Raw genomic sequence first — 27,394 nt, forward strand, 5'->3', positions numbered from 1 at the left:
CTTAAAATTATTTCAACTCACAGAATTATATGTCTGTACCCTATTTTTTCATAGCTCCTTTAGATCATCGATTAAAGGTCGTAGATATACATCAATTTCATTACCTAGTGCTTTCGGATCTGGAATCAACAGTGACATAAAAATAAATGATTCTTTCATACACTTCCAAGATGACACATTATATATACAACTAGCATCACAAACCACATACTGTAAGAGGTACTCAAATTATCAAAGAAATTAAATCCATCTATCGCTAGACCAAGCCAGATATTGCACGGGTCACTCGTAAAGTGCGGATGCTTTGCATCGAAGTCTTTCCACACTAAAGAGTCGGTCGGATGGCTAAATATATTTTCCTTCGAAATTCGCTGCTCATAATGCCATCTCATTTTTTCAGCTGTCTTTGTGGATATATACAACCTTTGAAGTCTTGAAATCAATGAAAAATATCTCAAAATCTTTTGAAGCATCTTCTTTGCTTTCCTATTATCGATTTTGTATCTAGACTCACCATATTTCGAATATTCAGTTGCTTGTTCGTTATCCTTATAAAATAATATACAGTCATTTTTGCAGGCATGTATAGGAATATAGCCAAGTCTCATTTTTCACATGTATATTTTTGCTTTAGAATATGATTTTGAAAGTCTCTTTCTATCGGAAAGAGCTACTTTAATCAATGTTAAAATTTGATCAAATAACTTCTGACTCCATTGATTTATAGTTTTAATATGAAGTAACTTTATCAAAAACTCTAACTTAAAAAATTTTGTACAATTTGGATAGAGTGACTCTCGTGCATCTCTTACAAGCTTTGCAAACTGTTCAGAAGTTCCTTCTATCTCCAGTCGAATATTATATTTTTGATTAGAATTACTTTCAGATGCAGTAGTACTCATGCATACTTTGAACAAGCACCTTGATGTAAATCATTTAATAATTCTCCTATACCACTATGTTCGACAGGTCCAGCAGTATCACTATCATCTTCAGTATTGTCATCATCATGCACTACTTCATTCAGATCACACTCCTCATGCTATACCCAACAAGTATACTTTTTATCCATACCATATTGTAGCAGATACTCCTCAATAAGTGTTATGTGACGATATACCATATTGACACATCTCTTACATTGACACTTTATCCGACTAGTACTGTCAGCCTTATACCGTGCAAACTTAATAAAATCTCGAACTCCTTTTTGATATTCAGATAAAAAATACCTTTAGTATTCATCCAATTTTTGTTGATATCCATCTAACAACAAACACAAAATCATTAACAACCAAAAAAAGTTCAGTGATATTCTGTATCCCAATCCAAATTTCTGACTGAATCGCAATCCGAATTCTAGCCAAAATTTCTATCTGGATCTAAATCCAAATCACTTTATATAAAACAACACATTAAAAAACACAGACTGAACAGTAACACAGAAAATATCCTTCCATCAATTTAATGAAATAAAAATACACGATCCTATCCATTTCAAATTATTACTAACAGGTGTGGCCCTATCCCTTTCAGAAAAATAATAATCTTATTATTGTTATTAGTGGATATTTTATCTTATCTTTGTAAAAATTTTGACAGTATCTCTCCATGGTTCTCCAAGTATACGATGTGAATATGGTGCCTACGCACCCTATCCACCATATATCCGAAGAATAATGGATAGATAACTACTGAATACCACATAATGAAATAAAATATCAACTAATAATAATAATAATATTATTATTTTTTCAAAAAATCTGAATACGGGATATCCAAGATTCGATCTCGATGAAGATCGACTCTTGAATGGGAATCTACAGCTCAATACAATTTAACTACTATCTTTGAACATACATTCGAAGATGAATTTTTAATTTATCAAAAAAGAATAACTTCGTATTGAAATTTTTTCATCAAAAATTTTAATAAATTTTTTTCTAAAATATAAATATTTTTTATATTTATAATTTCAGCAGTATACAAAACAGCACATAAAATAATTAAATTGTAATAAGTAACAGCAATGTGCATTGTATTAGTGAAAAAAATAATTAATCAAATAATTAAATAGTTTCAACAGTAATATTAAAAAATAATATGTAATAAATAAATTAATCAAATAATATGCATCTCTCCATCCCCGCTGCTCATAATGCCATCCCCGCGGGCTCCGGCCTGCACCGTCGGTCGGCCTGACCCGGCCTCATCCCCACCGGCCCCGGCCCAGCCCGACCCGACCTCATCCCCGTCGGCCCCGACCCCATCCCCACCATCTCGGCCCAGCTCGGCCCCATCCCTGTCGGCCCCAGCCCCATCCCTGCCGGCCCCAGCCCCATCAAGTCTCGGCCCGACCCCTTCCGGCCCAACCTGGCCCCATCCCCGCTGGCCCAGCCCCATCCCTATCGGCCTCGGCCTCATCATCAATCAAGTCTCGGCCCGGCCCCTTCCGGCCTGACCCGGCCTCATCCCCGCCAGCCCCGACCCCATCCCCATCGGCTCAGCCTGACACCATTCCCGTCGGCCCTGGCCCTAACCCCGTCGGCTCGGCCCGACCCCATCCCCGTCGGCCGCGACCCGACCCGAACCCATCCCTGTAGGCCCCGACCCAAAACCGACTCGGCCCGAACCCGGCCTGACCCTGACCCGACTCGGCCCGAACCTGACCTGACCTGACCCGACCCCACCCAAACCCGACCCGACCCGGCCTGACCCAGCCCGACCTGTCAGACCAGCCCGGCCCCATCCCCATCCCCGTCGGCCCCTTCCATGCCAGCCCGATTTGGCCCGGCCCAGCCGGCCCCGTCCCCGTCCTCGCCGGCCCTGACCCCGTCCACACCGGCCTAGCCCCATCCCCATCGACTACGGCCCGGACCCATCCCCGCAGGCCCCGGTCCGGACCTGAGCCGGCCCGACCCTGTCCACACCGGCCTGACCCCATCCCCATCCCCGTCGTCGTCGGCCTCGACCCCATCCATGCCGGCCTGATCCGACCCACCCGTCCATGCCGGCCCGACCCGGCCCCAACACCATCCACGCCAACTCGATGGCCAGACAAAAGATAAAAAAAAATAAAAATAATTACCGACAGTGGACGCAGGTGCCGTCGGCCCGGCCCCATCCCCGAATACGGCTCGACCCGACACCATCCCCATCGGCATCTCCCCCATCCCCGATGGCCCACCAGTGGCCTAAGAACACACCAAAAGAAAAACAACTTACCTTATCGGCGGACGGCGAGGGAGGATGGCAACGACGGCGAACGCAGCAGTTGGGAGAGGGGGCAGAGCAGAGAGGGGGATGCCGGGGGGAGCACGCGAAATCAGAGTGGGGGGGCATCAGATGGGACTTGACGGGACGCGATATATTAGCGACGAAAATTTTCGTCACTAATAATAAATTTTTATTTTCATTACTAATAACAAATTTTCATCACTAATAATTAAAAAAAATAATTTATATTGAAATAAAATTTTTTTATTGCTAATAACATTATTAACGACTGAAATAATTTTTGTCACTAATAGTTCTCGCCAAAAAAAAAAATTCTCGCTGAAAAAAATATTTTCCTCCCAAAAATATTATTTGCGATGAAAGCAAAAATTTTGTCACTAATAATTTTTTAACGACGAAAATTTTTCGACACTAACAGTTTCTACCAAAATATTTTTCAATAAAAAAAAATTTTCAATAAAAAAATTATTTACGATAAAAATTTTTCATCATCAACTAATTTATTAGCAATAGAAAAGTTGTTTCTTCACTAATAATTACTGAAAAAAATTCTCATTTTTTAAAAAATTATGATGAAAAAAAGTATGAGCAATGTGATGCTTCCATAGAAAAATAATATATATACATATATATATAATATATTTAAATATATATATTTAAAATTTTATATAATATATATAATAATTTAGAATCTCTTTCAAAAGACTTATCAGGTCCTGCTAAATTGATGTGTAGATATATTTATATATATTATATATAAATATAAGTGCATGGCTATTGTGGTATTATAAAAAATAATTAATTTATTTATTAAAGTAGATGCACAATCATTACTGTTCCTACAAAAGGTTTAGCTTTGTTTATAAATTTATTATAAATTACTAATCTACTAAAAGTTGCATGCAATTATTGAAATATTTTTAGTACAAATAACTCTATCGCTAGAGATAAAATACTCAATTTAAAATAAATCATAATTTAAGTCAATTATTGATAAGAATCGTAAAGGGTTCAATTCACGTTATTATATCAAAAAATTTAACAATATAAAAAACTCTTCTCGTTGTACTATATTAATATTTATTTTTTTTATAGAGAAGTAACATCATGTTTATTTTTATAAATATACAACTCACCTTACTTTAACTCAACTAAGCTATGATTCCAAACTCATTAGGATCGAGTATATAAATCTTTTTTCTTCATTTTACTTAGTTTAGAGATATTAAATATCAATTCTTTTCTTACCACTCCATCTATATGTTGTTTGATGTACCTCCATATTTTTATATATAAATCACTGATTTGTATGGATGCATATATACTTTGGCCTGTATTCTATATATCTGAAGTATCTAAAATTATTGTTCTCTAAACTTTATCATGTTATCTTTATTTTTTTATAAACAACTTTATTTTAGTTCTATTTTTTTCTTATATTACTACATATTCATCTTAATATTCTACATACTTTTTTTGTGCACATATTATTTTTTAAAAACTATCTAATATTTATTTTTATAAATATAAAAAAATTTATTATAATATATCTAAATATCTTTCAAAAAAAAGTTTTTTAAAATTTTTAAAATTTTTTAAATATTAGTGACGAAATTTTTCATCATAAGAAAAAGCATTAATGAGAGAGTTCATATTTTTTATTGCTAATAATCTAGTTTTTGAAATTTTAAATTCTTTTATTTTTTAAATATCGACGATGAAAAGTATTCATCGTAAATAAGCAACGATTTTGCGATAGATAATCGACTTAGCGTCACAAATAGTGGATTATTTAAGATAAAAAAATTTCATCACAAATTATTTTTTATTTTTAAATTTTTAAAATAGGTTTATTAGCGATAGAAAAATCTGCTTTCGTTGCAAATATGCTTGATGATTTACGATAAAATTTTTTTACATCGCTAATAGTATCATTTTTGAAAATTAAATTTTTTTATTTTTTACATATTAGCAATAAAAAATATTCATCATAAATAATCAGTAATTTTTTGATAAAAAATAAATATTCTATCATAAAAAATAGATTATTTACGATGTAACTTTTTAATCATAAATATTCTATAATTTTTAAATTTTTAGTTTTTTTTCATTATTTATGATAAAAAATTTTCATCATAAATAATCTATTATTTATGATAGAATTTTTATTTTCCATCATAAATATTTTGATTATCTACGACATGTTTTTTTTATCATAAATAATCTTTAATTTTTAAATTTTAAATTTTTTAACTTTTTTAAATATTAACGATGAAATTTTCATCGTTAATAAGTTTTATTTGCGACAGAACTAAAATTTTTATCATAAATAATTAAATTATTTATGGCTGAAAACTTACGTCATAAATAATCTATAATATTTGATATTTGATATTTTTTATTTTTCTTTAAATATTAGTGATAAAAATTTTTAGTCATAAATAATAGTTATTTGTGACGGAAAAATATTTTTCTTCGTAAAAATTTGAATTATTTATGATGAAAATATTTTCATCATTAATATTTGAATATTTAAAATTTAAATAATAATTTATTATTTATAATAAAAAATTATCAAAAATAATTTTTATTTACGATGAAATTTTATTTTTTGTCGCTAATATTCTTTATTGATGATGAAATTATTAAAGCATTGTAAATATATTTTTTTTATTGATGAAAATTTTGATACATCGCAAATAGGCTTATTGGCGACGAAACAATTTCCGTCGCAAAAAAAATCATCGCAAAAAGATCATTTTCTTGTAGTGGTTGCTATTTGTATATGTATCTTTGTAAACTTTTCTTTTTATATATCTACTGGTAAGGATATTTTATTTATTTTTTAATTATATTAGATACTATAGGTACATATGTGCAAAATAAAAAAATATATACATACAAAATAAATATTTTAAAAAGATTTATATGTAAATTAACAATTTTAGAAGAATATTTATATAATTTTATATATTTAGAAGAATAATATTTTAAGAAGATTTATATGTAAATAACAAACTTTAGGAGATTATTTATATAATTTTATATATGTAGAAGTGTGTGTGTGTCTATACACACACACACACACACGTATGTAAGTATGTATATAAAAAAAAACACATATAAACGCGTGGACACGTCTGCTGCACATGCTGTAATTCAATAAAATCCCTTTCAAGCATTAAAGTTTACCGCACGGGGAGTGGGTAATGAGAATTAGTTGTAAGACCGGTGATTCCGTAATTTTATCAAATTCCATGTCCTTTCTTTTATTCTCCCCGTTGTTCTCGGTTACCAATCTTGCGAACAGTCCCTCCCGTCCCTCGTTGCTCTCATTGCTCCCGAAGCGGAAGCATCTCTCTTTCTACCTCCTCCTCGATCTTTCCTTTCTTATTCGTCATCGAAGAAGATTCGGCGATCCTCAGCTTTCCCCCTCTTCCCTCCTGTTCTCGGCCTTCCCAAACCCTAGATTTCTAGGGTTTTTGGTTTCTTGATCCGCTTGGATTTGCCCGTGGCCCCGCGCCTCTCGATCGCGTCGCGGCTTCGGAGGCCAAGATGGTAAGTTCTCTCAACTGGCGTCTCTTGAATCACCTCTCTTGCTTGATGAAAGGTTAGATCTGGTCCAAATCTCTTCGATTTAGGAACTGTCGAGGAGCTGTTTGAATCATGTTTAAATTCTTCGAATTTTCATTCATTTGTAGTTCTTGTACCGATTTATGGGTTTGGATCTGGTATGACTTTGGGTTTTCTTGAGATCTAGGATTCCAGTGATAGCTGACGAATTTTCTTTTCTTTGTTCTCTTTTCTTGATTTGTTTGTGGCCTTGGCGATTGTTGCAGCCTCTCAGACTAGAAATCAAGGTACTTCTTATCGATTCTTGTGAATATTTTAAAATAAATCATTTGGATCTTATGCATTTCTTTGTCCTTTAGTTGGATCTTTAATTTCTAGTTCTTGAATTTCTTATACTAAAGCTGCTTATGATGATCTATGAATCAGAGGAAACTTGCTCAAAGGTCAGAAAGAGTAAAATCTGTGGATCTGCATCCAACAGAGCCATGGTAATCGGATGTCTCAGTAATTGTGCTTGATGATTATTTTGTACATTTGCATCTAATTTTGGTGTTCTTATACTTACATAGCTTGTTTTGCATTCTTTGTAAATCTAAGCAAACTGTTTATAGGTTTTCGTAACTGATAATCCTGCTTGTTTATAATTCTTACTGCAGGGTTCTTGCAAGTCTTTATTCTGGAAGTGTCTGCATCTGGAACTACCAAACACAGGCAAGTAACTTTTCTAATTCTTCCTTTTCCATTAGCTTCTCTCATGTAACCTCCATCTTCTAATTTCATGAGATGGTGGATGCATAATGGCAGGATTTGCTGCTACTCTTGATGAGACAAACACTTAATAACAGCTATGTTTTGCTTCCTATTCTAAAACCAATTTTGATCACTTAAGGAACATACTGCATGATAATGATCTGATGCTGAATATTATGCTTCTTTATTACTGAACAAATTGTCATCATCATTTTTAAAAATATTATTAATAATGCAACTCCAATACTTTTGTGCATTAAAATAATTATATGAAGATGAGACATGTTGGTCCTCTGTTATCAGATTTAACATCATACTAAATCATGTCATTGGTTAGGTGCCGAATCTATATATTTGTATGCATGTATATATATGTATGTATGTGTATGTATATAGCAATGTGTTTGCTAAATTATATAACCATTGATACAGTCATCATCTCACTCTTCTTATGTGGTTCTTGGATTGACATGTTCCTATATCAAATTCACTTGGATTGGTTCACCAATAATTCATGAAGACAGAAAGGAATTGCTTGACTCAATATCTGTAGGATAGGTTTAGGATCAGCTTGTTAGTTAATTCTTGTCCTTGATGTCTGGTGGTTGGAGCTCTTTGTACATTTTTAGCCGACTCTCTGGGTAAAAATTACTTGTCCTGATAGTGGCTTCTTCTCTGATTAAAATGAATTTCCACACGTGTGCAAGAGACGCTTCATTAATTTCTCAAAAAAAGACAGAGGGATTTAAAGGAGTCAATAAGTTAGCTAATGTGTCGCTTATGTTGTTTTCTAAATTTAGAATCAGTCTGCCCCAAGAATAGAAGCAAATATTACAAAATTTTAACATCCAACTCCACGGAACACCCTCCTGTTTGTCCTTCACATTTCCTTTCCATATTGTAGTGACTTGTTAAATTCTCTTATTCTCTAACATCCTGACATTTGTTGCTCTCACTGTCCTGTCCACCCTCTTTCTCTAGAGCCCCTTCCCACCCCCACACTTTTAACACAAGAAGAAAAGGTTTCACATACATATGATTGCCACCTTCAGAGTTCTGCTGTTTTTACCAATTTAGTGCTTTTTTTTTTTGCATTAAAATTTACATTATCAACTATTAGAAAATTGCTTTTAAAAGAGTCATTAGACAGTTGTCATTTGTTGCTATTCTTTTTGATTAAGTTGATTTAAACTTTTTGTTTTTATTACAGACTATTGTGAACTCTTTTGAGATGACTGAATTACCTGGTATGTTGATCTTCTCATTTACATAACTTTTTTTTTTTTTTTAAAAGTACAGTCTGCTTAAAAGTTTACATGTTAACTTTGCAGTGCGATCAGCAAAATTTATAGCACGCAAACAGTGGGTTGTTGCTGGAGCAGATGATATGTTCATTCGGGTGTACAATTATAATACAATGGACAAAGTTAAAGTTTTTGAAGCACACACAGATTACATTAGGTGTGTGGCTGTCCACCCAACACTACCATATGTGCTGTCATCATCTGATGACATGTTGATAAAGCTTTGGGACTGGGAGAAAGGTTGGATGTGTACTCAGATTTTTGAAGGACATTCTCACTATGTGATGCAAGTCACTTTTAATCCAAAAGACACCAATACTTTCGCAAGTGCCTCCCTTGATCGTACGATAAAGGTCTCACTTCATTTATTTATTTTTTTCTACATTGGTGAAGTCAATATTATGTTTTGGCCATCATTTAACATCGTATTTCACTTTACTTAAGCTTTCTACCAAATTTATATTCCAGATTTGGAATCTTGGTTCACCAGACCCAAATTTTACATTAGATGCCCATTCCAAAGGAGTAAATTGTGTTGATTACTTTACTGGTGGTGATAGGCCATATCTGATTACTGGTTCTGATGACCATACTGCAAAGGTCTGCTACATAATTCTGCATTGCTGGGCTATGTCTTTAGTTTACTTTGACACATTCCTGATGATAGATTTTATGCTATCAGGTCTGGGATTACCAAACCAAGAGTTGTGTTCAAACGCTGGAAGGCCATACACACAATGTTTCAGCTGTCTGTTTTCACCCTGAGCTGCCAATTATAATAACGGGTTCTGAAGATGGAACTGTTAGGATATGGCATGCAACTACCTATCGGTAAGTTCTTTATTACCTGAACGATGATCATTCTCTTCTTGATACCTATGCATTCTTATCGTGAAAGTATTGTTGTGCTTTATGCTAACTTCAATATAGTCTCTGTAAAAGAGATTATTCATGTCACACATTACATTGTTTGTATAGCCTATTTCTTTGATGACAAGCCTTATTCCATCTATATGATTTCTTCAATGAGTCGATATTTAAGGCTCACTCTCAAATTGACATGACCACTTTTATTATTAGTGGTATACAAGAATGAGACCTGCCATGAAATGTAGTAGGCTAGTTGGTGGATAGGAACACCCTATATTATCAATTATTTCATTCCAGCTCATGCTAGTGAACCTCCAAGATTCCTTAGATGGAATGAATCTATTCAAAGGGGAGACAAGTTTTTAACATCTGAATAGGGAATTGGATGTGTATCCAAGGCTTGGACAATAAGTCCAAGATTGAACCTGAAAAACAGTCATCAAACTTTTGTCTACACAAGTGATGTATGACATGCATAGAACTTGAGCCTTGTGCAAGGCATATGTAACATATATTCTTTATTTTTATTATAATCTGCTAATTTTTTACTTAGTATATTGCTAATGGTGTTTTACTAAAATCCTTATCTTTAGTATTGTTAAGTTGAAAGTCTGTAAAGGAAGTGTGCTGCAGATGTATTTTCTTATTTCTATACGTTCATTTATTCCCTTCATATTTTTTATTAAAAAATACCAGTCTCTACTTTGCATTTTCTAAGTTCGTTTGGTAGAACTGTTGCTTCCAGAAGGCTGAATGCTTTATTTCTCTATACCAGACTAGGATCGATCGCCCTGTGTTTTCAGCTTGTTGGTGAACTGATGCCTAATCATTACTTTCTTCATTTTGGGATTGAAATGGTGGCCTTTGGCAGAGGCCTTTTGGAAATGAACAAAACCTAAGAATCACCAATGGTTTTATATGTGAAGGACAACTTGGGAGCTGGAGTGAGTAAACATATTATGGACAAAATTAGATGGAGGAAGAATGAGGCTTGTAGTTGCTATTGTGGCATTTAGACGACAACCAAGGTTTGCCGTCTTAGTGTCTGGCTCTATAATGGTGCCATCCTGTTATTGTACTGGCATGCTTGATGTGGGGGCTGGTTTGGCCTACCAAGTGCCTGTACACCCTATGTACCATGTATCAGTATCGAATTGGTATGGTACGGTATGCCTGTCCGCTTTGGTATGATATGCTGTATGTTGAGGACAATATTATATCTGCTATTGGTCTTGATGTGTCTCTTCCATTCTAGGACAAGCCTTTAAATGAATGGGAAATGCTCTTTAGTAAAAAAGGTGTTGAAAATCAGACTTATTTCACACCATATCAAAGTAATGAGCTAGTGAATCCCATTTGAGTAATATTTGGCTGGTATAATTTGGCGAAATGCTGTATATGCTTAGGCACCTGTTGAGTCAGTCATCTTCTAGTATATTTTGTCTATCCTTGGGATTTCCATCTCACCCTTTATGTTTATTTTAATGAGTACTCTCATATCTCTTCAACCTTGGCGATAGCATCAATTGTGGTGCCACATAGATCTATTTTTTTTTGCTTTTATTCTTTTCTCATGCATTAGTTATTGCTATTAGAATGTGGTTGTGTGATGGATCTTTTAGATCCTGGAGCTTCCTCACATTGTTTACTGTGTTTAGGGCTCTGCATCTGCCCCTCCTATTCTCTCTCTCTCTCTCTCTCTCTCTCTCTCACACACACACACACACACACACACACTTTATATCTCAAAAAACATGTATATATTATCAATATGAATGATTGAGATAACTGGGATGCAAACTGGGGATATATTAGCCATGTAGAGTGATAGCAAAGGTTGGGTGGAATGCTATTATTTGATAACTTATGCATGGGGAAATCATGCATATGAAGATGAAACCTTTTGAAAGATAAATGTGATGGTAATCAATAGTGGTGTACTGATAGTTGAATATCTCTATCAAATTACATAAGGGGTCAAGCTTGTTAAAGTTAAGCCTATCAGAACCAAACAATACAAACTGTACCATTGATCAGTATATCATGCACTAATGGAAGCAAGAAGGATGGCTTTGGAAGGAAATCAAGAATGTAGTTGCTGATTGATAGGTCAATTATAGTTGTCATAGGATGGAAAGTGGAAGTTTATGCTTTTATTGAATATAATATAGGAATATGTTTGAGGCCAGGGATGGCAATTGGGCGGGTTTTCCTGGTACCTGATTCATCCCAAACCCCAGTGGGACCAGTTTAGCAATATCCTATAGGGATTGGGATGGGTTTGGGATTTAAAATGAAAACCCGGATGGGTTTGGATTTTACCTCTCTGGTACCCTCTATCTGAACCTGTTTATATATAAATACCAACACAAAACCATAGCCGTCGTCTAGCTTCCCTATTTGGCCGCCGCTCCAAGCCTCCCACCTGATTGAGACTCTTGAGGATGGAAAAAAATAGAGGAAATACAGGGGAAAGCATCGGAAAAATTCACGAAATCAAAGGAAAGATGGAAAAAAAATTAAAAGGTAAGAACTTTTCCCACTGTTAGATTGAGCTTTTTTGTTTTTTTGTCTTTCTGCTTCCTTGTCTTTTCATTTCATTCTCTTTTTTGGAGATCTATGGGGAAGGGGATCATCTGAGGGAGATTGGAGGGATTTCTTAGGTTCAATTGGGTTTCTTTCTCAAGCATTTGGGATTTTGTGCGAGTTGTGGTGGTGTGTGTTAGTCCCTTGAGGTTTTGAGAGCTTAATCTTGGTAGAATCATGATATTTTGTGGGTTTGGGGATTTTTGATCGAAAGGATCCTTCTTTGGCTGCAAAATTGCCTCTGCTCCAAGCCTCCTAAGCAATTGAGGCTCTTGAGGACGTAAAGCCAGAGGAAATACTAGGGAAGACATAGGAAAAATCCACGAGATCAATGGATAGACGGAAAAAATTATTAAAACATAGATTGATTTTTTTTGGTTGTCTTTTTGCTTCTTTTTCTTTTCATTTCATTATCTTTTTTGAGATCTTTGAGGAAGTAGAGCACCTGAGGGAGATTGGAGCGATTTCTTAGGTTTCAGTTGGGTTTTTTTTCTCAAGCATTGGGGATTTTGTGCGAGTTGTGGCGGTGTGAGTTAGTTCCTTGAGATTTTGAGAGCTTAATCTTGGTAGAAGCATGATATTTGGGGTTTGGGGATTTTTGATCGAAAGGATTCTTCTTTGGCTGCAAAATTTTCAATTTATGGAGTTATGTTCTCATGATATTTTGGCCAGGCAGGTTTGGGTACCTGAGTGACCCGACCCGAATAAAGGATAATCGTGTGGGTTCGGGTACCCGTCGGGTATACCAGTTTTAAATGGGATGGGTTGGAGATTTTTTTTTGGTTAAGTTTGTAATCAGGTTTGGGAGGCATTCAGGTAGGAAGATTTTAAACGGGTTTGGATACGGGTAGGACAAATTCTATGGGTACCCTGCCCATTGCCATCCCACTGTTTCAATTTTTATAGCAAAGGATAAATACTTAGGATCTTAAATCTTCTTGCAAGTTAATACTGTCACCCAGTAAAAATTGTTCACAAAATACTACTTGGAGAAACCGGCAACTGGTGATCCATGAAATGATTATTCTACAAAGATAAGTTGATTTGCTGATGTTGCAATCTATTTTGAAAATGAAAAGGAAGAAAATAAATGACAAGTTAACCATGTCAATGATAACATAATCATGCCCTTGAAGGTCTTGACTATATGTTGTTGGCAGATCATCAGGTACCAGTAGGAACCTGTCTTTCACTGCATTCTTGCATCAGCATTCTTTTTAGTGCCTGCCACTTCCTGGTAATATGTTCACTGGATTTTGAGTTTTTAAGTTGACCTGGTGAGATGGCTGGTACTGCTGAACCTAGTGTCCACTGGTTTCTTCATTGTTCCAAATGTTTATGGGTGTTCAAACCATAGCTTACCTCTGCATTTGAGGGACTTCAGCTGTGAATAATTTTTGCTACTTTTTTCTTTTCACCTTTATATTGATCAAAAGCATTTGTAGCATTCATCATTATATTTCAAGTTGAGAATGATTTGATAACGTAGATACAGATGAAATATTGTTGGTAATGACATTAGATATATTCATTTTTATGTTTATGTTTTTTCTCTAAGGACCTGATTATGGTGCGCTACGCTAGTCTTGCTTTTTGGTTGAGGAACTAAGGTATCTGATTGATGTTGTTTTCCTCCTTGGTTTCGTTCTGATTCCGGTCATTTTTCAGCCTCGAGAACACACTAAATTATGGACTTGAACGAGTTTGGGCAGTGGGATACATAAAAGGATCAAGGAGGTAAATGTATCAAAGCTCAATTCTTTCTTTTTTGATTGTTATGCTTATGGTATGAGTGGCTTGTGAAGGCATTATAATCATTTAGGTTTGGCCTGGATCATCATATATTGTAGTTTTTCTACATCTGTTTTAAATCTGTATGTGGTGAAATTTCTGTCCTTCCATTGGTTTTGAAAACCTAGTAGTTTTTCTTTACTGATGTGACTTTATTGTCATTTTCTCGTTTAAATGCACTGATGATTGTAATTGCAGGGTCGTAATTGGTTATGATGAAGGAACCATTATGATAAAAATTGGCCGTGAAGTGCCTGTTGCTAGTATGGACAGCAGTGGGAAAATCATATGGGCTAAGCATAATGAGATTCAAACTGTAAACATAAAAACAATTGGTGCAGACTTTGAGGTTAGCATGATATTTATATAGAATCTGCTCTATATCCTATGGGAGTTGGCTGAGATGTAGGATCAACTCTTTCAGGTGACGGATGGAGAAAGATTGCCTTTGGCTGTGAAGGAGTTGGGGAGTTGTGATCTTTATCCACAAGTATGCCTGCTTTACAGTATTCAGTTGCATGTGCCACTTTTCATTGTTGAATTTTCTTTCCGTGACCTTTAAACTAGTCAGAAAATGGGTATGGTGATTGATGCTCTGGTCTTCTAATTTCCATGGAGCCTGTTAGGCCTTGCTGAGGCAGACTCTCAAGGCGTCTACCTCAAAAGATTGTAACCTGGGTGGCTTCAGCGCCTCTTTGCTTAACCCCAAAGAAGAAGATCACTTAAGAAAAAAAAATATTTTATTGGAAAGACAGAGTGGCAATAACCAATTTAAATTACCTCATTTGACGTTCATGTGGAATAATAATATAATATTGCTAGTTCTGAACAGAGAAAGCTTTGTTATAAGCCTCTCTATAAACATCTGACCTCACGACTTCTTTTTGTCTATAAAACATTGCATTGTAATTTTTGCGACAAGCCGACAACTGCTTAAGCTCTGTGCTTATTGGAGCTATAGAAATGACTTGTTAAATGGTATGACATTTTAAGTCCTTGTTTGTCACTTACTATTGTACTTTTTTTTTGCAGAACAGAGAAACCCTTCTGTGAGACAGAAGTTTTATCTGTTATTTTAGTGGACTTTGCAGTTGGACTCCAAGTAAATTAAGATTTCATTAGAAATTCAATAGGCAGCAAATATCTGAAGTACTTATTTGTTATATTAGCCATTTAGCTTCAGAGAAGATGCCTGAACTATAATGTGACATTTTTTGTTAATTAAAGGGTTTAAGACATTTGTATAATCTACCATATAAGGTGATCATTATGGTGCTCTATATCAAAATTTTATCTGCCAAATATCTAGATAGGAGATTGAGTATAACACTAAAGTTTTCAACTGAATGAGTTTGTAGGAGTTTCTCTTTTAGAAATGTAACGTAGTTTGGGATCTAGCGTCCAACATACTATTGGCAACTCTAGAAGTCTTAGCATTATACTCTGTTATCTTCTCCGTAGTTTTCTTTGCTGCGCTTTGAGTGTTCGTGCATGATGTGTCTTTTTTCCTTCTGTTTTGGGTACATATGATATGGTTTATTTTCAATTGCTAGCTAGACCTTTGGCACATAAATTGTACCCTAGTTGCAAATGTTGTACAACGCATCCTAAAAGCTTGAATGGAGGGAATGGTGTGGATGGGGCTTCAATGGGCAAGCAGACTTGATGTAGGCACTTACTGTGAGTGCCTATATTGTGTGTCCCAAGTTCACAGTACATCCCCATGAGATGTTGACTTTGTGTATGAAGTCTTTCGGTGAGTCTAGATATTTATAAGTAATGTTGCATTTTAAATAAAGTTTTTATAATTGGCATTAAATTTCAAATAACAGTGTGAAGACAATCGATAGCCTTGTACACTTTAGTTAGAAAAACTCTGGTGGCATTTGGTAGGAGCACAAGGAAAATGGGAATAATGAAAGCCATGCCTGGTGGCATAGTTATGCCAAGTGTTTGTGCCAGATACTGTTTGGTTGTCAAAATTTTTAGATTAAGGTGAAAATTGGAATAAAGTATCAATTTTTTGAAATGACAGAACTACCCTTGGCCTGCTATATTATATTAGATTATATAATAATATTAATATTTTAAATATAATATCAATATTAAAGTATAACATTATATATTATATATATCATATATTGTAATAATATAATGTTATGACATTGTTATTCGCTAATTTAATTTAAAACTTTAATATGAATCATTGAACATGATTATATTATAATAGTAAGTTATGTTTAGATATTATATATTATAATATAATATTATACATTATAATATAATATTATAATATTGTATTATGATTGTATATTATCATAATATTTTATTACATTACAAAAGGAATAACAGTATTTTATGCTAGTGATACTCTATATAATATATGTTATATTACATTGTATTATTGCATATAACAGGCTAGTAATGCTATATATAATATATATAACGTAATGGATAATATAAAATTAATTTCAGAGGTGCAACCTATGGTGAAATGGACATAAAGAATGAGCATAAGCCTATTCCAAGATAGAGATAGAATAGCCTATGCCAGAAAATGGGCATAAGATGGTTTGATTGAATAGCTTACTTCTCGTCCATGCCTATTTTGCAAATAGTTTTGGCTAGCATAAGGCTCTTTATTAGGTCCACCACCTACCATGAGATAGCAATAGATATTAGCTTTAACTGTTGAAATGAATATGGTTATTTTTTGGAAACTAGGAAATATTTGTTTTTGACCAGAAAGTTTACTTGCTGATTTTTCTGTACTGCTGATTCAGTATATAACAGATAATGTGTGCATAGTTCCTGTCTCTAGAACTTTGGATGCTCTGATTTTTATTCGATATACATATGTGTACTTTTTACTGAATTTATTTTATTCAGAGCCTGAAGCACAATCCGAATGGAAGATTTGTTGTTGTCTGTGGAGATGGAGAATACATTATATATACTGCTTTGGCATGGAGAAATAGATCGTTTGGCTCTGCTCTGGAATTTGTCTGGTCATCTGATGGAGAGTATGCAGTTAGGGAAAGTACTTCAAGAATTAAGATATTCAGCAAGAACTTTCAGGTTTGGCTTAGATGTAGCCTCTTCTCCCATAATGAGGAAATGTTGCATAGCGCCAAATTATCTGGCTTCTGTAGCAATTTTGTTCCATTTATCTATTTTTACTGCAAGGTCTTGCTTAAACATAGCTGAACTTTGTTTCTAAACCTGTCATATTGTGTTTTGATGAGCCTCAGATTCTCCTTCCCACTAAATATTACACTACTGTTATTTCTCTTGAAGTTCAAGAATTAGTTTTATCAGTATTATCATTTTTCTTTTTCTTTTTTTTCGTTTTTTTGAGGGTGGGTGGTGGAGATTGGTCAATCCCATTGCTATTTGATGGTCAGGAAGTCCTATTTAAAGGAAACACCATTTATCGGAGACATAAGGCAACATCTATATTTTCATGTAAAATATAGTGCAAAAGCATTGTTGTAGAGGTATTGATGACACCAAAGTTTGTATGTTATCTCTTCCAGTTTCTTTGAATAATCAAGAATTAAAAATTTAAATTCGTTTATCTTGTTTAGTGGTTGTTTTCTGCATGTCTGCCTCCATGGATATGATCTGTTTTTTTAGGTCTTTATTTATTTCTTGGGATCTGCTGCCTATGGCACTTATATTATTTCATTTTTACTTCAGTGTCTTCACTCATGCACACACACACATATCATCACTATATTTACTATTTAGAATATTAGTATCATTTCTGGATGCAGGTGAATGCTTAACTGGCATAATGTCCAGATTGTGATTTGTATTACCTCATAGTTTTGTACTCCTGGTCCCACGAATCTGTGTTCTGATAATTTTTTTTTTTAAATTATTTTTTGAATGAAGTTCTGATAGGATGTTTTGCCTCATCTATCAAGTACTTCCGAATAATTCAAGATAGAGATACCCTTCATCAATTAGGTGCTTCATGGTCTGTATGGTGTTTATGACACTGACAAGTGTATGCTTGCACAGATGTCTGCTTATCATCATAATTGTAAACAATATGATCATGAATTGCAAGCAGCAGTGTTATATTCTGTTTTATCAATATTGGAATTGAGATTGAAATTTTTCATATTTCAGGAAAAGAAAAGTATACGGCCTACGTTCTCAGCAGAACGTATTTTTGGGGGAACTCTACTGGCTATGTGCTCCAATGACTTTATTTGCTTTTATGATTGGGCTGAATGCAGATTAATTCGACGGATTGATGTGAATGTCAAAGTAAGTTTAAACTTTACGAAGTAAGCTTTGTGTTTTCCAACTGCATCAATTCTGGTACTCATTATATTCATGATTGATTGTTCCAGAATCTTTATTGGGCTGATAGTGGTGACCTAGTTACAATTGCTAGTGATACATCATTTTACATTCTAAAGTATAATGTAAGTTTGTTGGCTTAAAAACTTTCTTATACTCACATGTATATTCATTCATGTCATGGATGGGTTGATGCAAGCATAGGTTTTTCCTGCAGAGAGATACTGTTTCTTCTTGTCTGGAAAGTGGAAAGGCAGTGGATGAGCAAGGTGTTGAGGATGCATTTGAGCTTCTTCATGAAACAAATGAGCGGGTCCGGACAGGTCTATGGGTTGGAGACTGTTTCATCTACAATAATTCATCTTGGAGATTAAACTATTGTGTTGGTGGTGAGGTATATTCTGATAAGTTCTTTGTCTTGATGTATATGTAAAATATAAAATTTGGTATCTACATTGTTTTATAACTCATTGTTCTGTTGCTGCCTGTTATGTTAATTATAGGTCACCACTATGTTCCACTTGGACCGCCCTATGTACTTGCTTGGTTATCTTGCTAGTCAAAGTCGGGTGTATCTTATTGACAAGGAGTTTAAGTAAATTTACTGGACACTTTTTGTTGAGTCTTCTGTCCTTTATAGCAATGAATTGCTGTGATTCATGAATCTTTTCTTTTGCAGTGTCATGGGGTACACCTTACTCCTCAGTTTGATTGAATATAAAACACTTGTGATGCGTGGGGACTTCGAGCATGCAAATGAAATTTTACCATCAATTCCCAAGGAACATCACAATAGGTATATCCATATTTTTGTATAATATCTTAGGTTTACTTACTTTAGACTAGAAATCAACCAGAACATAGTGTTTTTTTTTCTTTTTTTTGAAAAAGGGCTGTTTACATTATTGAATTTATGCTTAAGCATAGTACTCTTTTCTCGCTGCATGAAATGTAAAAGAGTTATTTTTGTTATTCTGCAAAGGGGCTATTGGGATGTTTGTGAATGTAATGCCTGGTCCTTATATGAAATCAAAAGATAGCCAGATAGCGGTTCTATTAGTCTTTTGAACATATCTTGATAATTTAATATGGACTTTTATTCTGGCATAGCATGAATGTCGGTTGGCCATTTTGCGGTCAGTTTTATCATCCTGAATTTACAACTTTTCTTCTCCTGCTAATGCCTTAATCTTCTAGTTTTTGTAAACTTGTTCTAAACTATGCTTCAATTGGAACATTTATATTGCCAGTGTAGCTCATTTCTTGGAGTCTCGGGGCATGCTAGAGGCTGCTTTGGAAGTAGCTACTGATCCAAATTACAAATTTGATCTGGCTATTCAGCTTGGGAGGTTAGAAGTTGCGAAGGTATGTAATAGTATGTTGAATGTCTACATCATAGATAATTTCATGGTTCAACACATGAGCAAGCCATCTTGCAATCCTTTTTTTCAGTTGATGACAAATATGCTTTGCAGGCAATAGCCCTTGAAGTGCAAAGTGAATCTAAATGGAAACAGTTGGGAGAATTAGCTATGTCTACTGGAAAGGTACACTAACTGTAGAGATTTTCTTACGTGGTGTTGACTTTTGCTGCTAAATTAGGTTTCTATATGATTTGTTGGTGTCTCTTTCAGTTTTGATGGGTTTTGGCGCTACATGAATTTAATCTATTTTGGTATGTATTTTTTGTTGAAGTTTGGATGCTGCTAAAGACATGTTCAACAACACAAGTATTTGAATGTATTGTAGAATGTAGTAATTTAATAAGATTCATCTAGAAATGAAGTGAATATTTTATAAATTAAAAAATCAATAATTTGGCAACTATTAGAAATTTTGTATTAGCCATGAATTCAGAAAAAAGAAAAAGAAATACTGTATCTTTACTCTAATGACCTAGAGGCAGTGTAGCAGATATCAGGATGCAGAGTGACATGTGCACACCTTACACTAGCCCTTCTACATTGGCCATCAAAACAGAAATCACAATGTTTCTTGCTAATCTGGGTTAGCTGGAGGCATAGAATAGATTTGGTTGTCCTGTGGTAAAATGGCATGCTGTTATTCACATGCATGGGCCAAAATACATGAAGGGACCCCACCTATAATGACAGTGAATCTGTCATATTTATGATCCTCTGAAAGTTACGGATATGTGTATTCAATCATGGGTGGCAGCATGCCCTTGTACGAGGTAGTGTCGTTGTTTTACAGGAGGCACTTGTAGTGTGCATAAGCTTATGTTAGCACTGCTACTCAATTGGAGGCAGTTTTTCCTTCACAACATTCAAAGTTATCACATATGGGAAAAATAACACTGGTAACATGGTTGATATGGAAGACTATAGCATAGTGCTTTTCTATCATTTTTGAACATCCAGTTGATATGTTGTATCAGTAGGAAATGGATGTATTTTTAGGTTAGCTGACTTTATTTATCTTATACATATATTGGCTTTCAGTCAAAATTAATAGATCAAACTGGTATTTCGACATCATAAAACCATATTACTTCTCAGTGCCAATCATGAAATGGAACTTGTTGGTCCTGTATATTCTGTCTTGTGATGATAAAACAATGCCTTTTGGGGATAAAATTTTGAATTTTATGACTTAGATTGTTATCATCTGGAGTTTTCATCTTGACTTAGGCTGGAGTTGTTGCTACTTAGGTGCTACATGTCCTTATGGAGGAAATAGTTATTCAAGCTGAGAAGGTATAGAAATGATATTTTGTGTTTTCCATTCTTAAGTGATTCCCTCTTTTTTTCTTGCAGTTAGAGCTGGCTGAGGAATGTTTGTCGCATGCAATGGATTTGAGTGGTTTATTGCTTCTTTACTCTGCTCTTGGCGATGCTGAGGGAATAACTAAACTTGCATCTCTTGCTAAAGAGCAAGGGAAAAACAATGTTGCATTTCTTTGTCTGTTTTTGCTAGGTAGGTTGGAAGACTGCCTTCAGCTATTGGTGGAGAGGTAATGCTGCATTATATTCTGTATTTCAATTATCAGTTCCTCATCTCATTGTTCTCTATAATATAATATTTCGGGCATTTAATGAAAGTGTATTCATTACATAATGATATAATTAAATTCTTTTACAGCAATCGTACCCCTGAAGCAGCATTGATGGCACGGTCCTACCTGCCCAGCAAAGTCTCTGAGATTGTTGCAATTTGGAAAAATGATCTTAACAAGGTTCCCTCTTTTTTACTTTTTCAAGTTGTGATTGGTGATTCAATCCAATGGATTCCTGAAACTGCATGTTGGTTCAGAAAAATAAATATTTTTGTCACTCTTTATTTGATACATGAATTTAGTTTGCATAGGTTTAACCTGCCACAATTTGTTTTCTTGATTGTGATTATCATTATTTCTCTGAAGGTCAATCCTAAAGCGGCTGAGTCTTTGGCGGATCCTGAAGAGTATCCAAATCTATTTGAGGATTGGCAGGTTGCTCTTGCTGTTGAGTCTAATCTTGCCCAGAAAAGGTGTCCCTAACCTGATCATTGCTTGTTCTTTTCTTTGTTTTTCTCCTCATTTCTTTCTTTAACTTGTTCAATTTTAGTGTACATGTTTTTGTTTTGTAATATTTCCTTTCATAGGCATTCTTTTGCATCTAAAGATTAGTATGACCAATTATAGTGACAAGCGGTTCCATGCTTTAATGTATTTTGCGTCAGTAGCAATTTACATCACTTGATTCCTTTATCTGACAGATCAAAACATTTATGTACGGGACCAGTAAACATAGTTTCTCATAAAACTACAATTATGGAAGAAGATTTTTCTAAGAATATAGGCCTCTTTGTTACTGTAGTTGCATTTTATTCAGTTTATTTGGAGTTCTATTATCTTATCTTAGAAACACAAGTTATTTCATATGCAAGGGAAATTAGGACAACTCTGCATTTAAGATGGCATAGTTGGGATCCAGAATTTTTATCTCAATAATTTGTTTGCAAACTTTAGGAACATCACTTTCTACACCATTGACATTCTGTTTCAGGTAGGTTATTTCAACATCATAGTTTCTTTTCCTGTTTTTCATTCTAGGGCTATTCTTGTACAACCCAAATTCTGTGGCTCATCTATTAGCTGTTTGCTGAGGTTCCTATTAGTTGAGGGAATGATGATTCATGCTATGAGGATAGATCAGTCAGGGCAAAGTACTTACAAGCAAGTTGTCACTTTATGGTTTAATCTGTAGAGAGATTACAAAGCTTTCTGGCATCCAAGCATGTATGGTAGTATCCCTATAAAACTGTGCTGGATCCTCCCTGAAGCATAACCAAGAATTAGATGGGATAGTTGGCAAATTCTTTAGTACCATTAATTTCATGTGACAAACTGCTGTGTATGTATGGGTGTTTCTGTAATTAGAATTTCAAAAGCTATACTGTTACATGCTTGTCCATTTTTTCACTTGGAGTTGTCAGTTGCAAGCAGAATACGTAATACTTGTATGGGTTTTAATTAAAAATCAAATTGAACCATTTGAGGACTACAATTCTTTCAATTTCTTTTTAACATGTAGGTAGTTGGTGCAAATTAATTTTTAAGGAGATGTCCTATTTCTGAAAATTAATGAGAATTTGTCTGTTGCTTGGTATTGATTAAATATTCTGTCATTACCACAGGGGTAATTATCCTCCTGCTAATGAATATCTAAGCTGCTCTGAAAAGTCAAATATCAGTCTAGTGGAAGCATTCAAATGCATGCGAGTTGGTGAAGAGAATTTGCCACTCGAAAATGGAGATTCTAGCCATGAGGTATGGTTGTGCTTACAGAATCCCCTGCCACCATTCTCAGCATATTGCACTTGTCTTGTCAAACATTCTTATAATAAGTTTTTTTTGAGAAAATAATTCTTATCAATGAAAATTCTTATAACAAGGTCCTTCTAAAATGATAATCACTGCATGGTTAATGCATTAGTTGTTGCTCAGTGAGTTTGATGCACGGTTTGCATCTAAGATAGGATATTGCTGGAATTTCTGCCACAAAAATATCTGTTAATTACCAAAACAATATGAGTGTCAAGAATGTCAATACTAAGAGATGACTTTTTAAAAAAAAAACTAATTTATCTAGCATAAAAAGTCATGGTTGGATGGTTAAAGAACTAGTTGCTATTACTTTGGGAGATGCGCAAATTCACTAGAACAGTGCAAACAAAAGGCATGTGCAATGCACATGAGTAGAAACAAATAAAATTAAGATGAAAAAAAGAGATGGAGTGCGAGTTACCAAATCCATGTTCTCTATCTCTAGAATTCCCTGCATTCAGGGATTCTGGAACCCTAGTTTCTAGAACTTTAAATCTTATCTAATCTTTTTAATATCTCTCTCTCTTCTGTGCTATATCATAGAAAGATTAGCATTGCCAATATGTTATATTTGGTTGCTTTATGAAACTCTTCCAACATTGAATTTTCTCGATCTCAGCATTTATATTGCCAAGATTTATAGCATGATTGCATTCTACAAATAATGCATTTTCATTCAAGACCGACAATTTTTTTTCTTGTGTGCGCATGTGCGTGTGGATCAGATGTTGGTTGTCGGTTTCAACTGATTTGAACACTTCTGGGTGCGTCCTCATTGTATCAGAGAAGATGGGCAAGACTCTGGGTATCTTGCCTATGAAGAACATGAAAGGTTTTCATTTTGCTTTATGGGGAAGTTCTAAAATTCTGGGGAATAACTAATTGGCATTAAAACTGAGTATAGCCAGAGCTTCAGCTTAAGATAAGAAAATAAACAATAACTATCTTTTATATTTCAAAATGAATGACACTTCAGGGATCCATAAAAATCCAACACAATAGTTGTCATTGGGCCTGTTATATTATGACCATAGTTATGAAACCCGGACTGGACTGGCCAGTCAGATGGGAAAACTGTTGAACCGGCATCCTCTATGCTTCAGTTTCATAATAGGACTGGTGGAGACAAGTGAACCAGTTTTTGGAGAAAAAAAGGAACCATGTTTCAAAATTGCACTTGAAGCTGGATTCCAACCCCTGAACTGCTGTACAACCAAATAACTTTAAGCCAGTGAATGATGACTGAGAGTTGGGATGATTCATTGTGCTTATTTAGGTACATATTGGAGTGATGTGAAATATATTATGACATTTCTATACTAAATCTTTTTTCTTATCTTAAAAAATGATGATAGTTTAAGGGGAAAAAATGAATATACTTTATTTTGTTCTTTTTGATATTTTCAAAACTTTATTATTTTAAATAATTAAAAGTATAAATATCTTATAATTTTTGTTTATGTTATATGTGACTTTTCTTACAAGTTTATTGGAAAAATTAGATGCCATTTGATTATTTTCTATTTTTACTGCAGCTATAAAGTAGTTCGGAATGTAAACCCATGTGATTGCAGATTGATTTTTGATATAGAAAATTTGTTAATATTCTGTACATGCCTTTTTATATTTTTGATTTTTTTTAGATATATTTTAAATACAAATTGTGCATGACCAACTGACCTGATGGTTGGGACCAGCTGCTTGATGATCTAGACCCGAGACAAGTTGCTATCTGAGACATTTTGTTCTGCTCATGCTTTTTTTTCACTTTTTATGTGCTTAATGCCTTTTTTTTAGCTCCCACCAGATTCTATTCTTTCTTTATGTTGTAGTTTATTTAGATTTATGTACAGGTAATGGATGAGAATGTAGAAGAGGATGGCCATGTAGAAGCTGTGGAAGCTGATGCTGACGATTCTACAGACAGTGCAATCTTCATTAATGGGAATGAGGGTGATGATGAATTAGTTACAAATAATGAAGGGACTCCGTTGGCCTGAAGCAGTTCACTCGACAAGTGTAAAATCCAAATTTTGTTATCTGGTGATCAATCAATCTTCTTTAAATGTGCTCTTTTTCTATCTAGTCCATCTAGTGCGTGGTGACTACCAGTTATAGTGCTGGCAATATCAAGGAATAAGGTTTGGGTCCATGATAAGGCTGAATTGGGGCCTGTTCTCAAAGCTGAAAGTGGATAACAGAAGACTCCTACGAGGGACCCAAACCTGCCACTTCTTTGAAAATATTCAGGTGGTGACGTGTGACATGGCATGGTCATATTTGGTCTCTCTTATTATTTGTTGGTAGTCTCAAGTTGTTGCCAACAAGTAGCTTTGCAGCATGTGTTTTGTGCTCTCATCTAGCTTTCTTTTCACCTAAATAATCATGTTTTCTATGCGCTTGTAAAGGTTAGGAGCATATGTTTTCATTTTGCTGTGTTAGTGTAGGGAGCATATTAAACTTCCACTGTTGCATCTGATTTATATTAGTGGAGCACGACAGTATATTGTCAGATATTAACTGGATTATTTTTCCGTACATGATAAATCCATATTCATAATCATCCAGCGTTTTTCAACTACTTATGGTCGGCTTTTCCCCTACATTTTCAGAATAATCTAAGTAGTGTGTACTTGTGAGTGGTGCGATAAGATGAATTTGTTTTAAAGGATGTCATGTCGTTGTGGTACCACTTTATTTTATTTTTTTTATAATCAAAGACGTATTCTTATAAATGTCTTGCATATATTTTCTTGTGAAATGTTTTGTTCTGGTGAATACCTACCTTTCCAGCCTGACCCTGTATCATTTGCTGAATTGGCAGTTCTTACTCCATTTTGTAGGGAGCTTACAAGATGACCGGTTGTTTTTTCCTCGTGAGTCAACTACCGTATTCATGATTTTTTTTTTTTTTTTGGTATTTTTATGCCCTCCGGATTCATTGATTGCTGCTAAAATCTTATGTATATAGTCTTAGCTTTTACTTTCTCTCCTTCTAGTCAGGTTGCTAAGGGGAAACCATGTTGGTGAAGATCCTTTAACCGTCTCTCATCATTCTCTAAAGTGCAGGGGTAAATGGAAATATACTTCTGGTCGGTACAGATAGTTCTTTTGCTGTTGGTGTATTGTCAAAAGGTTCTACATGTACCGTTGAAAAGCTAGAAATATAATGAGAGTTAGGGGCAGCACATTTTCCATTGGATTTTTTTATTCTTTGGTGGAAGGGGTAAAATTGAATGCATAGGTGACTTTTGGTTGTTCAAACTCCGTAATTACAGACCATTTTTGCTCACGGATAAGAGGTCAAATTAAGTTGCTATGTATATGTTGGTTTAGCTTCTACACAGACGTTTATTCAGTCTGAACTGGTTGATTATCTATGATGAAGCATTAAAACTAGGCCTATTTAATGTTTCTTTTTGTTCCCCAGCTTGTGGATGTGGGAAACTGAAAGGTTTTTACTTGTGTGCGGCTTCCATTGACTGTACAATTCATAGCAGCAGCTTATGGGGGCTATTGCTTTGAAGAACTTCACAGTTCTTATTGCAAACAAATCCAGTTGCATCTTCCACGGAACTACTGACATTGTTAGGAAGGTAGGAGTTGCCCTAGATGCGGAAAACTGTTTGTGGCACATCTGGATTGTCAAGAGCTGATCTGTCATGCTCAGTATTTTAGGGTTTGTAAAAGCGGAGTTTTTTTTTTTTTTCCTCTCTTTTTTTCAGAAAGTGGTTAGAAAATGCAAAGCATAATTCTTTACACCAAGTCACTCAATTATGCAATTGGCACATTCTTGAGATATTAGTAATTTGGGTGGACAAACAATGTTAACATAAGCTTGAGTTTTGAAAAGAGCACATTCTTGGATGAATCAAGATCTTTTGGCATCTCACTTCGGAGAACCAAGGTATTGGCATTAAAATTTTATTTATCACTAATTTAGACATTTTTATTGTGGATTTATTTTTTTATTGCCAGTTTCATTGTTTCAAATTTTTTTTAAAAAAAATAAAATTCAGAGAAGCAAAAAAAAGCTAACAATGAATGTACCGATTTTATTGTGTTTGGGATTTTTTAAAAAAATCATTAGAGGGTTCGATTTCTGGGGAATGGATGGGTGTAGCTTGGCCTCTCTTTGGTA

At 34.7% G+C, this 27,394-nt stretch overlaps 1 protein-coding gene across 9 annotated transcripts; it reads left to right on the forward strand.

Annotated features, from left to right (window-relative positions):
* Positions 1-6,530: 6,530 nt before the first annotated feature.
* On the forward strand, positions 6,531-27,105 carry LOC105044587 (coatomer subunit beta'-1). Of its 9 annotated transcripts, none has more exons than XR_012138287.1 (26): positions 6,531-6,795; positions 7,077-7,097; positions 7,237-7,298; positions 7,467-7,521; positions 8,771-8,807; positions 8,892-9,217; positions 9,333-9,464; positions 9,547-9,695; positions 13,989-14,057; positions 14,310-14,460; positions 14,536-14,601; positions 17,001-17,189; positions 18,249-18,389; positions 18,476-18,550; positions 18,643-18,819; positions 18,929-19,020; positions 19,105-19,221; positions 19,676-19,790; positions 19,901-19,972; positions 21,203-21,399; positions 21,528-21,621; positions 21,808-21,914; positions 23,064-23,196; positions 25,095-25,503; positions 26,078-26,129; positions 26,253-26,669. XR_012138287.1 is itself a non-coding variant. In XM_073251011.1 (25 exons), exons 1-24 carry the CDS (start codon positions 6,793-6,795, stop codon positions 25,251-25,253), a joined length of 2,739 nt encoding a protein of 912 aa, XP_073107112.1. In that variant the 5' UTR covers positions 6,531-6,792; the 3' UTR covers positions 25,254-25,296; positions 26,684-27,105. The 9 variants fall into 9 exon arrangements, 4 of the variants coding, with proteins under 4 accessions (XP_073107112.1, XP_073107113.1, XP_073107111.1 ...); XR_012138288.1 differs by having other exon boundaries at positions 26,257-26,669; XR_012138285.1 differs by having other exon boundaries at positions 6,532-6,795; positions 25,095-25,296.
* The last annotated feature ends 289 nt before the right edge of the window (positions 27,106-27,394 follow it).

The sequence above is a fragment of the Elaeis guineensis genome, chromosome 2 (assembly GCF_000442705.2).
Source record: "Elaeis guineensis isolate ETL-2024a chromosome 2, EG11, whole genome shotgun sequence".
Lineage (NCBI taxonomy): Eukaryota > Viridiplantae > Streptophyta > Magnoliopsida > Arecales > Arecaceae > Elaeis > Elaeis guineensis.